At 40.1% G+C, this 14,667-nt stretch overlaps 1 protein-coding gene across 1 annotated transcript; it reads right to left on the reverse strand.

The window, feature by feature from the left end:
• Positions 1-12,242: 12,242 nt before the first annotated feature.
• On the reverse strand, positions 12,243-12,851 carry LOC127131169 (uncharacterized). The gene has a single exon (XM_051060104.1). It carries the CDS (start codon positions 12,849-12,851, stop codon positions 12,243-12,245), a length of 609 nt encoding a protein of 202 aa, XP_050916061.1.
• Between the last annotated feature and the right edge of the window lie 1,816 nt (positions 12,852-14,667).

Here is a 14,667-nt window from a genome sequence, read left to right on the forward strand (position 1 = left end):
ATGCAGAAGCATAATAAATTCCATAAGGAAAACTCACTGGGACGACAAAGACTCTGGGGGATAAGCGGTTATCTACAAGGGAAACGGGTAAATCAGAACAAAACTGAAATACGAGAACCAAACAAGGGATTGACGATTTCACTGAGGAAATACGCACTCAAACTCAATTGGGGAAGAATGAACATCAACACAGGAGTACCAGAAGTATATTATCTATTACTGGTTACTGGGTAGGAAGATAATGTACTCTGACAGAGGGACATCCGTTACCGATTAGGGTAAACATATCAAGGATGACTCAATGAGGAGAAAGAGGTATGTTCATTATCTGTTACTGGGTAAGAATGACCTGCTGGGAAATAGGGTTTACAACTATCTATTACTGGGTAGAAGACGAAAGATAGAATACCCGTCACTAGTTACGGTGAACATATCAAGGATAAACTTGAAGGAAGAATATCTGTCATCGGTTAGGATGAACATATCAAGGATAGACTGTCGGGGAAAAATAGGAATTATATCTATCAGTTACAGGACAAAATACCAAAGAGAGAATATTCGTCACCGTTTAAGATGAACATATCAAGGATACACAAAGTAGGGGAAAACAGGATTTACAACTACCGGTTACTAGGTAGAAGACCGCAAAGGGGAGAAAATTCGTCATCGGTTAAGATGAACATATCAAGGATTAACTCTCATATGAATGAAATAGGGATTACAACTATGTTTTTACTGGGTAGAAAACCACAAAGGGAGAATATCTTTCATCGGTTAGGATGAACATATCAAGGATAGACTGCCTGGGGAAACGTGAAAACGAATCCGCTGGGGAAAATAATGGAAGTAGATTACCTTTACCGGATATTGGGCAAAAGTAAAGTATTCAAAAACTGAGAAGAATATTACCAGTTACTGGGTAATAGACTCTCAGGGGACCAAAATATCCATCTAGGTAGTAACTAGAAAGAAACGGTCAAACAATGACTCGACCCAATGAGGATATAACTCAAGGGGAGTGATCCCATCCAGATAGTTAACTGGGGAGGAAACTGAAGCACTAAATATCCACGAGAAAATAACTCAGTGGGATAATAAGAAGGGTTAAACTCTTTCTGCTTAAGGGGGGCTGCCACTCTACAATTGAAGGAGGACAAACACACCAAACTTGTATGGGGAAACAATATCACCGTAGCAGGGGATCATAAATAAGGAATCGAATGCAATAAAATGCATAATGAAGTATCTGATGCCATGTTTTATGTATGAATACGTATGTATATGATTATGCTGACAAAATAACATAAAGGGTACAAATATATTAGATTTGAATTGTCATTGCAACACTCGGCTAATCTTGACAAGATTGAAACACCAACTGGAGAAAAATGTTGGGGATGGACACAATCATCCAACTTTGAATAACTGAACCCTGGCTGGGGAGAGAGAGAAAAGATTTGCTGAGGATCCAGCTCTGCGGGGAATTTTAGGTCAACACCATATCAAATGGGAGACAACCTCATAGAGGCTCAAATGTTGCTCAAAATCAAACGTTGTCGGGAACAAGAGATCTTCGATATCTGAAGATAAACTCCACCGAAGAAATCAGGAGATAAAACCCTGTACAGGGTCTGAGGGTGAGACCTTACTACTCAGCGGGGGGAAATGGTTTGCAAAAGGGATTGATCCCCAGCTCAACTCCACTAGGGATAAAGGACGAATCGGTTGTGGACGACCAATAAGGCTTCACATTTCAAGACTTACCTGTTCTCAGACTGCTGCCGATATTCCTTGCTGAAATCGTTCATTCTTAAAGTAATTGCTTTTAAGAAAAGCGATCTTTATTTATTAATTTATTTTCGAATTATCATCATAAAAATTCAATTTCGTTTAAATGAAAATAAATAAGAGTAGAAACAATTGGATAAAAAGCTCAACTTTATTTAATAGGATGGTAGTATGTAAATGACAAGACTCTATAGATCTTTACAAAAGTTGAAAATGGTAATTTACATGGAAAAGGGCTACATTAAATACGATGATCACTACTCTCCATACCAACTTCAATATCCACTGTGCTTTTGGCTTCGGTTGAGAATAGTGAATTAGAATCAAATGACTGGCTCAAAGCTGCCTCCAATGACCAGGACCAACCGAATGCAGTTACTTGCCATAATCCCTAATTTTTTCCTAGATTGCCCCAGGGTGGGGTACTCAATCTATCGGGATGAATTTTCTATTTTATATCTCTAATTTTTCCTGGATCTCCCTTTTGGGTTTTTAATCCACCGAGACGCTCATTTTTTCCTAAGCCTCCCTTTCGGGTTTTCAACTTAGCGAGTTGTTCTTTTTTTATTTTTTTAGGCGAAGTATTTCTTGACTACATCGGTATTCACAGGATGTGTGAACTCTTCAACATCCATAGTTGTAAGAATCAAAGCACCACCTGAAAAGGCTCTCTTCACAACATATGGGCCTTCATAATTAGGAGTCCACTTGCCCCTAGCATCAGGTTTGAAAGATAGAATCTTTTTGAGCACAAGGTCACCTTCTCTAAACACATGAGGTTTGACCTTCTTATCAAAATCTTTCTTCATTCTCTGTTGATATAACTGACCATGACACATGGCAATCAATCTCTTCTCTTCAATTAAGTTCAATTGGTCATATTTGGTCTGGCACCATTCAGCTTCTGTCAACTTGGCTTCCATCAAGACGCGCAATGAAGGGATGTTAACCTCCACGGGGAGCACAACTTCCATGCCATAAACAAGGGAGAAAGGGGTTTCCCCTGTTGAAGTGAAAACGGATGTGCAATACCCATGCAAAGCAAATGGGAGCATTTCATGCCAATCTTTGTAAGTCACAACCATTTTTTGAATGATCTTCTTGATGTTCTTATTTGCAGCTTCAACAATCCCATTCATCTTGGGTCTGTAAGGAGAAGAATTATGATGTGCAATCTTGAAGTCTTTGCAAAGAGCTTCCACCATATTATTGTTTAAGTTAGATCCATTATCAGTAATGATATTACTAGGCACACCATAACAACATATAATATGATTCTTGATAAACCTTACAACAACTTTCTTGGTTACATTTGCATGCAATGCCACTTCAACCCACTTTGTGAAGTAGTCAATAGCCACTAGAATAAAACGGTGTCTGTTTGATGCTTTGGGATCAATCATGCCAATCATATCAATTCCCTACATTGAGAAGGGCCATGGAGAGGAAATGATTTTCAAAAATGTCGGAGGGACATGAATCTTATCTGCATAGATTTGACACTTGTGGCTTTTCTTCATAAACTTGCAACAATTAGATCCCATTATCAGCCAATAGTAATTTGCTCTCAACATCTTCTTCTCCATGGCATGTCCATTGGAATGAGTACCAAAGAAGCCTTCATGGACTTTTGTCATCAACAAGTCTGCTTCGTGTCTATCCATGCATCTGAGCAAAACCATATCGAAGTTTCTCTTGTAAAGCACATCACCATTCAGGTAGAAGTTCCCAGCTAATCTTTTCAAAGTCGTTTTATCTTTCAAAGATGCCCTAGACGGGTAAATCTGACTTTGGAGGAAACATTTGATATCAAAATACCAAGGCTTTGCATCTTTGACTTCTTCAATAGTAAACACATGAGATGTCTTATTAAGACGCATCACAATCAAATTGGGAATTTCATTCCAAAATTTACCATAATCATTGATGCCAACGTTGCAAGAGCATCTGTCATCCGGTTTCCATCTTGCTAGCTTGGCATCTTCTTGATCTTTGGGACTCATGGAGGATCATATATGTGTAATATGATATAATATGAACTATCCCTTGGAATATTTTATCAATTGATGAGGAATCTTATTGAAGAAGTCACACAAGATACCCAAATGAATTAGGGTTTCCAAGGAAAACAAGCTTCAAACTCTTGATGAATTCTTGATCAAAATGATATGTGAAGACCATGGGGACCCATATATGATGTCTAGAGTCAATGTGAACCATCTCTTAATTAATATCCTTAAATTGAAGGTCTCAAACCCTAGGTATGAGCTTGATAGAGCATGGATGAACACATACACTACCTATATGAGTGATGATAATCCTCATGGTATCCAAAGTGAAAGGAATTTAAATACAAAAGACCCGAATTTTGCCCCTAGATGCGATGACATGCCATGCTATGAGTTGAACGACTTTTTTTTTGTTTGCTGGGGATATGATAGACCCTAGCGTGATTTTTATGAAGGATGGTGGACGGACCTGTGGGGAATGATGAGAATACGGTGGTGGAAGGAAATGTCGAAGGCAATGGGTGGAGACTCATTGGGGACAACAATTTGCTGTGGAAAAGACACTAGGGAATATCCAAGGTACAATTTAATTGATAGGTTCAGACATGACCCAACACTTTAGAATGTATTTGACAGTTCTTAAGATTTCTCATAAGAAATATTCGAAGTGTGTTTCATCAAACAGGTTCAGACATGACCTAACCCCTTAGAATGCTTTTGACAATTCTGGGGATCTCTCATAAGAAATATATCCAATCCAAGACTTTGGAGATTTCTAACATCAAATTTACCCAAAACAACAAAAAAGACGGGAGTCTTCTTATGAGAAGATTGTCCATATAACACATTGGAGTTTTCTTACTAGAAAATCATCCACACAAACTAGATTAAGAGTCTTTCTTACAAGAAGATCATCCATGCCAAAGGGTACGATGATTCTTTACAAAGAAATCAATCAAAACCAAACACCATTGGAGTTTTTCAACAAGAGTAACATCCAAGCTTCTGGGAATTCCTTAAAACGAAGAGTCACTTGTGACTTTCTAGGAACCATCAGGAAAAACAGGTAATGAAACTCTCTGTAAATGCCAACAACTGGACTTGGATCGTAAGCAATGGATTACAACCAGCTTCTAACGGATTGGTGACAACTTCAACTGAACTTTAAATGATGTTGGTAACAACCAAACTTCAGGTACCAATTACGATTGGATTTTCAAATGGAGTGCCAGTTATAACTAGACTTTTTTAGAGAAAACCAACAATAATTGATTTTTAAGACCAAAGTGCCAGTTACTACTGGACTCTAAATAAACTCCAATGACCATGAGATTTTAAAAAGGTACTAGTAACCACTGGATTTTTGATGATAATGATAATGCCAGTAACGACTGAATTTTGGAGATGCCAATGACAATTGAACTTTTGAAACGATACTAGTGACAACTAGATTTTAAGGGTACCAAATAACAATTAGATTTCTGATAAGATATCAATGACAACTGAACTTTGACATACCAATGACAATCGGATTGGAGATAACACCAGTGACAACTGGACCATACAGGATGCCAATGATGATTGGACTTTGGATGGAGTGCTAGCGACAAATGGTCTTTGGGTCAAAAGATAGAAATCAACGACGAGACCGAAGGGGTAACACAAATGAGTACAAAGTACATTTTGAACCATGCATGGTTTAATTTTTGTTTTATGCATGATATATGAATGATCATGATTATGAGAATGCTGAAACTTGGTTGGACTGGGAGTTTATGGGGACTGTTTATAGAGATTCTAATTACCCAACACCAATAACCCAAACCCGTACAAGCAATAGAAGTATCCAGCGGAGACTCTATCAAGATTGATAGTTATAAGTAACCAAAGGGCCATCCTTCCAGAGGATTAATAAGTTGTGTTCCATGGAGATTTTTGTTGGTGATCCAAGAGTATTTATGCAATCTTGAGACTTTCGGAAAAACAAATTATTTTCTCTTGATTTTCACATATATCAAAGTAATTTTGTTCATTTCACTAAATTTCAAATTCTTTTCAAGTTTCAAAATTTCATCATTAACAAATAAATGACACTTTGCATAACAAACAAAAACATAGAAGAACACAATTAACAATGATTGATAGGCAAAGCTTGTATTTTATTCAAGGATGGTAGCACACAAATGGCGTAGCTCCATGGAATGTTACAATTTTGAAAATGGAAATAAGGAAAGGTTTACGTTGAATTCAGTGACCACTAACATCCCTAATAGATGTGATTCCCCAAAACCTTGCTTCTAAGGGGCGTAACTGGATTGATCTTTTGCCTCAGATTCTTCTGTGTCAATCATTAACAACCGATGCAGTTTACGCCTTTTGCCCCTAATTTTTTCCTGGATCGCCCTTTCGGGTTTTCAATCCACCGGGACGCTCTTTTTTTGCCTAAATTGCGCTTTCAGGTTTTCAACTTAGCGAGCTATCATTTTTATTCATCCGTAACTTTTGCCTGGATCACCCCTTCGGGTTTTTGATCCACCGGGATACCCCTTTTTTGCCTAAGTCTCCCTTTCAGGTTTTCGACTTAGCGAGTTTTTATTAGGCTTGTATTTTTTAACTGCATCAGAGTTCACAGGGTGTGAGGGCTCTTCATCGTCCATAGTTGTGAGAATCAAGGCACCTCCGGAGAAGGCTTTCTTCACAACATATGGGCCTTCATAATTGGGAGTCCACTTCCCACGTGAGTCCTTGTGTATTGGCAAGATCTTCTTGAGCACGAGGTCTCCTTCTCTGAATTCCTGAACATGTACTCTCTTGTCAAAAACCCTTTTGAGTCGTTTCTGGTATAACTGTCAATGGCACAAAGAAGTCATTCGCTTCTCATCTATGAGGTTTAACTGATCAAATCTGTTTTGGATCCATTCAGCCTTTTCTAGCTTTGTTTCCATCAAGATTGTCATTGAAGGTATCTCCACTTCAATTGGGAGAACCGCTTCCATCCCATATACCAAAGAGAATGGGGTTGCCCCTATTGAAGTGCGGACGGAAGTCCGGTATCCATGCAGGGCAAAGGGTAGCATTTCGTTCCAATCCTTATAGGTTTTCACCATTTTCTGCAGGATCTTCTTGATGTTTTTATTAGCGGCTTCAACAGCACCATTCATCTTTGGACGATATCGTGAAGAGTTATGATGCTCAATCTTGAAGCTTTCACGTAGTTCTTTCATGGTCTTATTGTTCAGATTCGTCCCATTATCTGTAATGATCCGGCTTGGAACTCCATAACTAAAAATATTCTCTTTCTTGAGGAACCGTGCAACCACTTGTTTTGTCACATTAGCATAAGAGGCGGCTTCTACCCATTTGGTAAAGTAATCAATGGCAACCAGGATGAAGCGGTGACCGTTGGAAGCTTTAGGCTTGATGGCGCCAATCATGTCAATGCCCCACATTGAGAACGGCCAAGGTGATGTTAAAACGTTTAGTAAGGTCGGAGGCACGTGTACCTTATCTGCATAGATTTGGCATTTATGACATTTTCTAGCATAATTGAAGCAATCGAATTCCATGGTCAACCAATAATAACCAGCTCTCAAAATCTTCTTGGCCATGGCATTCCCATTAGCATGAGTTCCAAAGGATCCTTAATGAATCTTCTTGATCAACAGGTCCGCTTCATGTCCATCCACGCATCTGAGCAGAATCATGTCGTGGTTTCTCTTGTATAACACACCATTGCTTAAGAAGAATTTGGATGCTAACTTCCTCAATGTTTTCTTATCAAGGGTTGTTGCATCTGTTGGATATTCTTGGTTTTGCAAAAAGCATCTGATGTCGTGAAACCAAGGTTTACCATCGGCTTCCTCTTCAATCAACTGACAGTAGGCAGGCTCAACCTTCCGCTCTATCTGAATGAGAGGCGCTTCATTATGGAATCTAACTTGGTACATTGAAGCCAACATAGCCAAAGCATCCGCTATTTGATTCTCAGTCCTCGGGATATGACGGAAAGTGATTTCGTCAAAGCATTTTATTAGCTCCGTGACATAGGCACGATATGGGATCAACTTGGTATCACGGGTTTCCCATTCGCCCTTGACTTGGTATATCACCAAGGCTGAGTCTCCACATACTTCGAGGATTTTTATTCGGAGGTCAATTGCTGCTTCGATGCCTAGGATGCACGCCTCATATTTTGATATATTGTTTGTACAATCAAAACATAACCTTGCTGTGAAAGGAGTGTATCCACCATTCGGATTCAATAGAACAGCTCCTACGCCATGCCCCATGTAATTGGAGGAACCATCGAACATGAGCTTCCACCGAGATTCGGATTCCGGTCCTCTAACTTGTTTCTCTGTACGTGGAGAAGGCATTTCTTGTATTGCTCTAACCTTGTCTGGATCTACCTCAATTCCTTGTTCACTAACAATGAAACCAAGCAATTTTCCAGATCGGACACCGAAGGTGCATTTAGCAGGATTCAGCCGTAGTTGAAATTTCCAAAGACGCTCAAATAGCTTTTGTAAGTGATCTATATGATCCTCTTCACATTGGGATTTTGCAATCATACCATCTACATAAACCTAAATTTCCTTGTGCATCATATCATGGAAAAGAGTGACCATTGCTCTTTGGTAAGTTTGCCCCGGCATTTTTGAGACCAAATGGCATTACCTTGTAGCAAAATGTTCCCCAAGGGGTGATGAATGTGGTATTTTCCATGTCTTCTGGGTGCATCTTAATTTGATTATAACCCGAGAATCCGTCCATAAAGGAGAAGACCGCGAACTTAGCAGTGTTGTCTACCAAAGTGTCAATATGTGGCAGGGGAAATCGTCCTTTGGGCTAGCTTTGTTTAGATCCCTGTAAACGAAACACATCCTGACCTTGCCATCCTTTTCGGGCACTGGTACAATATTAGCTACCCATTGAGGGTACTTCACAACTGCTAGAAAACCGGCATCAAATTGGCGTTTCACCTCGTCACAAATCTTTAGACTCAAGTCGGGTCTTGCTCTTCGGAGCTTTTGCTTCACTGGCGGGTAATCTGGCTATAGCGGTAGCTTGTGGACAACAATATCAGTGTCTAAACCTGGCATATCCTGATATGACCAAGCAAATACATCTACATATTCTTGTAGAAACTTGATCAATCTTTCTTTGATGCTTGCCCCAAGTGTAGTCCCAACTTTGACCTCTTTCTTTTCTTCCCCGGTGCCAAGGTTGATTGTATCTACCGGTTCTTGATGCGGCTGAAGGGCCTTTGACTCGTGCTCGAGCAGCCTTTCCAATTCTTCAGGGAAATCACAATCTTCCTCACTATCCTCTTCCGCTTGGTAGATGGGGAGTTCAAAGTTATAAGAAGTAGTGGGGTCATCGAATTCAACTGGTTTATTGATTATTCTACATGTTTTTTAAATGATGGTTTTTTAGAAAAGTGGAAACAAACTGCAAAAGAATTAAAAATATTTTTGTAGTTTTTGAAAGGATTTCCATTTTAAGGAAAGAAAAATAAATAAATGAACGATAAGAATTTGAACAAAATGCTCTTTGTTTGTCATAATGATTTTGAAATTTAAAGTGGCCTTACAAATGATCCGTTAGCCTTGGGCAGAGCTAAGGATTTTGAAAAAACAAAGGAAAACACAATTACTTTGACACATGAAAAACTTTTGGAATCTCAACTGCTTCCCAATTTGTTAAGGCTGCTTCACATCGATATATCAGATTTGATGCTTCTCTATTTTCAATGTCATCTTCAACAGCTCTAACTTGATCCCCATGGATAAATCCTGTGCTTAGGAAAACTTCTTGTATGCTCTGTATGCGGTCCTTTGCAGGGACCAGGGCTCCTTCCTTAGCAGAAGGCTTTTACCCTAAACCAAAACGATCATTTTTCTCGCTGACATTGATAACTTGCCCCCAACCTGTAGGACCTCCACTTTCAACTGCTGACCTTGCACTATTCAAAGAGGCGAATGACAAACTGATTTTCTCAATAGGATCCTTTACTTCTGCAAGTGTAACATTGGATATTTCAAGTGCTTGGAAAGAGGTCTCTAAGGAATCTTCATCAGCCTCGATATAAAGGAAAGAGGAGAGTTGACTGATGATAAAATCTTCTTCACCCGAGACAATGGCGAGCTTGTCATTGACGACAAACTTCATTTTCTGATGCAAAGTAGAAGTCACTGCCCTTGTAGCATGTATCCATGGACGTCCCAAAAGGCATCTATAAGCAGGGTTTATGTCCATGACTTGGAAATTGATGGGGAATACGTGCGGTCCGATTTGGATTGGTAGCTCTACCTCCCCAACTACTATCCTCCAAGAACCATCAAATGCTTTTACCACAAGTGCACTAGGTTTCATTTCCGAACCTTGGTAAGATAATTTAGCAAGCGCCCTCTTTGGTAGAACATTGAGGGACGATCCAGTGTCAACTAAGACCCTAGCCAAAACATCTTCTTGGCACTTTATGGATACATGTAAGGCGCGATTGTGATTCTTCCCTTCCTTGGGCAGCTCTTCATTGCTGAAACTTAGAGTGTTGCAGGCTGTGATATTGGCGACCACCACATCAAATTGGCCAACCGTTATATCTTGGGTAACATGAGCTTGAGCAAGCACTTTCAGTAGAGCCTCCCTATGAGCTTGGGAATTCAGAAGCAAGGACAAGATAGATATTTTTGACGGTGTTTGATGTAACTGATTGACTATCTTGTAGTAGCTTTTCTTTATCATTTTCAGAAATTCAATCGCTTCATCTGATTGCATCGCCGATTGTACCCCTCCATATTTTGGGGCAGAAACTGCAGTTGTAGCTTCCCTTGTTGGTTCTTGAGGGATTATATTGACATCAGGAGTATAAATCTGACCGTTGCGGGTCATTTTGCTTGTCCCTGTGATGTTCATGATATTGGTGTCAACATTCTCCAAGATTTTCTCACCTTCAACATCTTTGGATTCTTCATCTACCACTCCATCTACCACAGTTATGTCATATTTCCAAGGTACCGCTTTGGTGCTTTCAAAGGGAAATGGGGTAGGCATACAAACTACCACTAGTGATGGATGAACAACATCTTTTCTTTGATAAGTTATCTCAACAGGTTCTGGTAGATTGAAAAAGGGTTCAATGACTGAAATTTCCTCGTTTGTTGCAGGACCACAAACTTGTAAAACACCTTGATCCATCAAGTTTTGAATATCAGTTCGTACCACTTTACATCCCCTTAGATGAACAATACATTCTTCACAGTTGTCGTGACATGTATCAATCAAACTAGCTCCCACCAATCTTGCATGGAGTGCTAGCAACGGAGTTTTAACATCTTCAACATTTTTGATTATACAAACATCAGAAGCATCCTCAATGGCATTAACATCACCATGCACCGACAGAGGGTTACTTTTTACGTTGGGTCCAACATCTCGGAATGAAAGGATCTTCTTCTCAACCAGCTCTCGCACAACATGCTTCAAAGCATAACATCCCTCTAGATCATTCCCAGGGGCACCCTCATGGAAAGGACAATGGGCATCTTGATTGTACCATGGAGGTAAGGGATTTGGTGGAGGACCCAAAGGTCTGGGAGTCACCAACCCTTTCTACAATAACGATGGGTATAACTCAGTGTACGTCATAGGGATTGAAGCGAAAGGAGATCTACCTCTTTGTACCCTATTTTGATTTGGAAGATTTTGTGGACGTGGAGCCTGTGTCCTCGGTTGTTGATAAGCGGGTGGAATGGATGCTTGCTGGTATACGGGTGCTTGTTGAATAGGTTGATAGACAGGAGCTTGTGATTGGTTGAAATTTGGTGTGACTACTGCCACATACGGTTGTTGAATATAATGCACTGGATAAGTTGGTTGTTGCTGAGAAAATTGATGTTGCTTCTTCCATGAATGACTCCTTCTTTGACTGGTTGACATTGTGTTTGTTTCACCCTCTTTCTTCCTTTGGAAACTTCCGAGAAACATTTTGACATTATTACCAGATGTTTCAGAGGTGGTTATCATTTTTCCATTCTTCAATCCAAGCTCGACCTTTATGCCCACGGCAACCAAGTCAGAGAAGCTTGCCGATACACTACTCACCATCCTTTTGTAGAACATAGGTTTTACCGTATCCATGAACCAATCTGCTAACTCCTTCTCAACAAGGGGTGGTTCGACTTGCGAGGCCACTTCCCTCCATCGTTTTGCATATTCCTTAAAAGACTCGTTATCTTTCTGGGACATGCTGAGCAATTGCCTCCTATCTGGGGTCATATCCATGTTATACTTATAATGTTGGATGAAAGCATCAGATAAGTCTTGGAAACAACGAATTTTACTTTGATCAAGGCTTAAGTACCACTTAAAGGGAGCACCCCTCAAGCTGTCTTGGAAGCAATGTATCATAAGTTTATCGTCCTCTACGTGCGCAGCCATTTTTCAATAGTACATAATAAGGTGACTTTTAGGACATGAGTGGCCCTCATACCTATTGAAATCTGGGGTCTTAAATTTCGCAGGAATCATAAGACCTGATACTAAGCACATCTCCCTAGCAGCGGCACCAAAGACTTGATTACCTTCCGTAGCCCTTAACCTTTTCTCAAGAATCTGGAAATTCTCTTTCATTCCTCTTATGTCTTCATGCCTTTCATCATCTTCGTCCGAAAAATTCTGAGCATGTTGTTGATCTTCAAAAGAAGGTTGCACGTGTGCATGGACATGGGGTGGTGCGAGCGTGTGGACCGTGGGATGAGTTTCATTGATAGTTGATAGAGGAACCATCTGCTGAGTGGATTGTACAAAACCAGGGGCGCCTTCAACTGGAGGTGTGAAACTGGGAGGTAAACCATAGACCGGCCAAGTGGTCGGCACTGTCCTCGCAAGTTGGGGTTCAATCGTAGGACCGGTGATTTCTGAAACGACCGTCGTTTGGGTGTCCAACTTAGCCTTAACGACTTGTAGTACTTCCATGACTTGACACATGTTTCCTCGTAGGTCTTCAAGTTCTGAGCTTACTCTCTCCAATTCTTGTTCTTGATCTGCCATTCTTTGACGAGCGCTGGCTCTGGTGTTGTAGTGGTTTTGAGGACTCAGTGTGGAACTGTGAAAGACACAAAAATGAGTTTTTTGTTCGAAGAATGACATGAGTGTATGTTATGGGTGCATTTTGTGCAAAGCTCTTAGTTATCTTTATTATTTATTCCAGCAATGTTAGAATAAGAATAACACGTAACAATTGAGGCCCAAAATGACAACTTCCATTAATCATAATCAAATTCGAATACAAAAGTTTTTAACTTTAAGTACAAATGATTCAAATCCAAAAGATTTAAACACTAACAATTCAAATTCAAATACAAGTAAACTTAAGCTCCGTCTCAACTCTTATGATCGTAGCAAGATATGTGGTGAGCTCCTTCATCATTTTCTTGCAAAACTTGACGAAATTGAAAACTTGAGGAGGCGTGTTTTCTGGACACATACACCAATCTGCTTCCTAGAGTTTTTCTGGGAGTTCCAACATGTTGAGGTTAACAAATCTAGCTAAGTTGTGGAACTTGCCATTCCATTCAACATAGAGCTCTTGGAGTTTCTTGATGACCTGTTGATCTTCATCTAAGGTTGCTCTAGCCTCTCTATACAACCTTTTCCAATACACACAATCATTCTTTAGAAGCAAGTAGGCTGCATCACCTTCTTGGCTCTCCAAAACTGCAAACCTCCTATTAGATTCTTCCAACTAGTACTTGAGATGGTGACAATTTCTTTCAACTTCTTCCTTTTGGAGTAACTCGCGAGACAACTTTTTCTTGCATTTCTTTAGAGTGTCCCTCAGTTCACGGATCTGTGCCTCAAAGTCGAGCTTAATTTCTTTCTTATCCATAAGAGATTTATCCAACATTCTCCCTAACTCACAAATTCTATATTCAACTTTCTTGAGCTCTTCCTTCCTGGTTCGGATCACTAATGTGGAACCTATAAGGATATGATCAAGATCGTACTTCTGGTCTTCCAATAGCCTGGCTCTCTTGTTACTATCCTCAAGTTCCTGGGCTTTCCCCTTACGTTCTTCTTTCAAATTCTGATTTTCCAAGATAACTCGGTTCATCTGAATCCATAATTCAGTATTCTCCAATTCGAGCTCCTTAACCTTAGTAGTGAGTTTCTCCATGTCATCAGGGAGTATAGGGTTGGCCTCAGGAGTTTTGGGAAAAGCTGAAGCCTTTAAGATAAATGGCAAATGGATTTCCCCAACTCTTTCTTTCACCCATCGAGTGTAAGGTCCTTTGGCGAGAAGGTTTCTTTTTCCAAACTCTTTACCCTTCCTAACAACCTTTAACCAAGCCTTTTGTATTGCTCTTACATCAGGATAACTTGCTTGGATGTCAAAGAGCACAAATGGTTGTAAGTCCCTTGCGTCAGGAGGACCATCCATGGAGTAACCGTGTTACATTCGAGATAACATAGGGTTATAATTGATGCAACCCTTAGTACCCAACAACGGTACATTAGGAAATTCCCCACAGCTGACTATAATGTCTGGGGTTTCCCACTCTCGGATATACCATCGGATGGAACTTGCAGTGAGAGAAGCTAATCTTTGAGGAGATTTAAGTTCCTTTGCCACAAAAGGGCCTTTTTCGGGCATATGTTGCATGAACCAAGTATAAAGCAAAGCAGCACAGCACAACAAAGTTCCACCCCTCTTTTCATGTCGAGCGTGAAGGGCATGGTAAATGTCAGCTAAGAGAAATGGTATGGGATTGCCAGAGAGAAAGACTTCTATGGCTACCTGATCCACAAATTTTTCAACGTTTGGGAAGAGCACAATCCCATGGATCAATAAAGCCAACACATCATA

Source organism: Lathyrus oleraceus, chromosome 3 (assembly GCF_024323335.1).
Source record: "Lathyrus oleraceus cultivar Zhongwan6 chromosome 3, CAAS_Psat_ZW6_1.0, whole genome shotgun sequence".
Lineage (NCBI taxonomy): Eukaryota > Viridiplantae > Streptophyta > Magnoliopsida > Fabales > Fabaceae > Lathyrus > Lathyrus oleraceus.

What these genes read in the sequence shown, in the direction of transcription:
- LOC127131169 (XM_051060104.1), bottom strand. Translation starts at nt 12,851, where the DNA reads ATGGCAGATCAAGAACAAGAATTGGAGAGAGTAAGCTCAGAACTTGAA.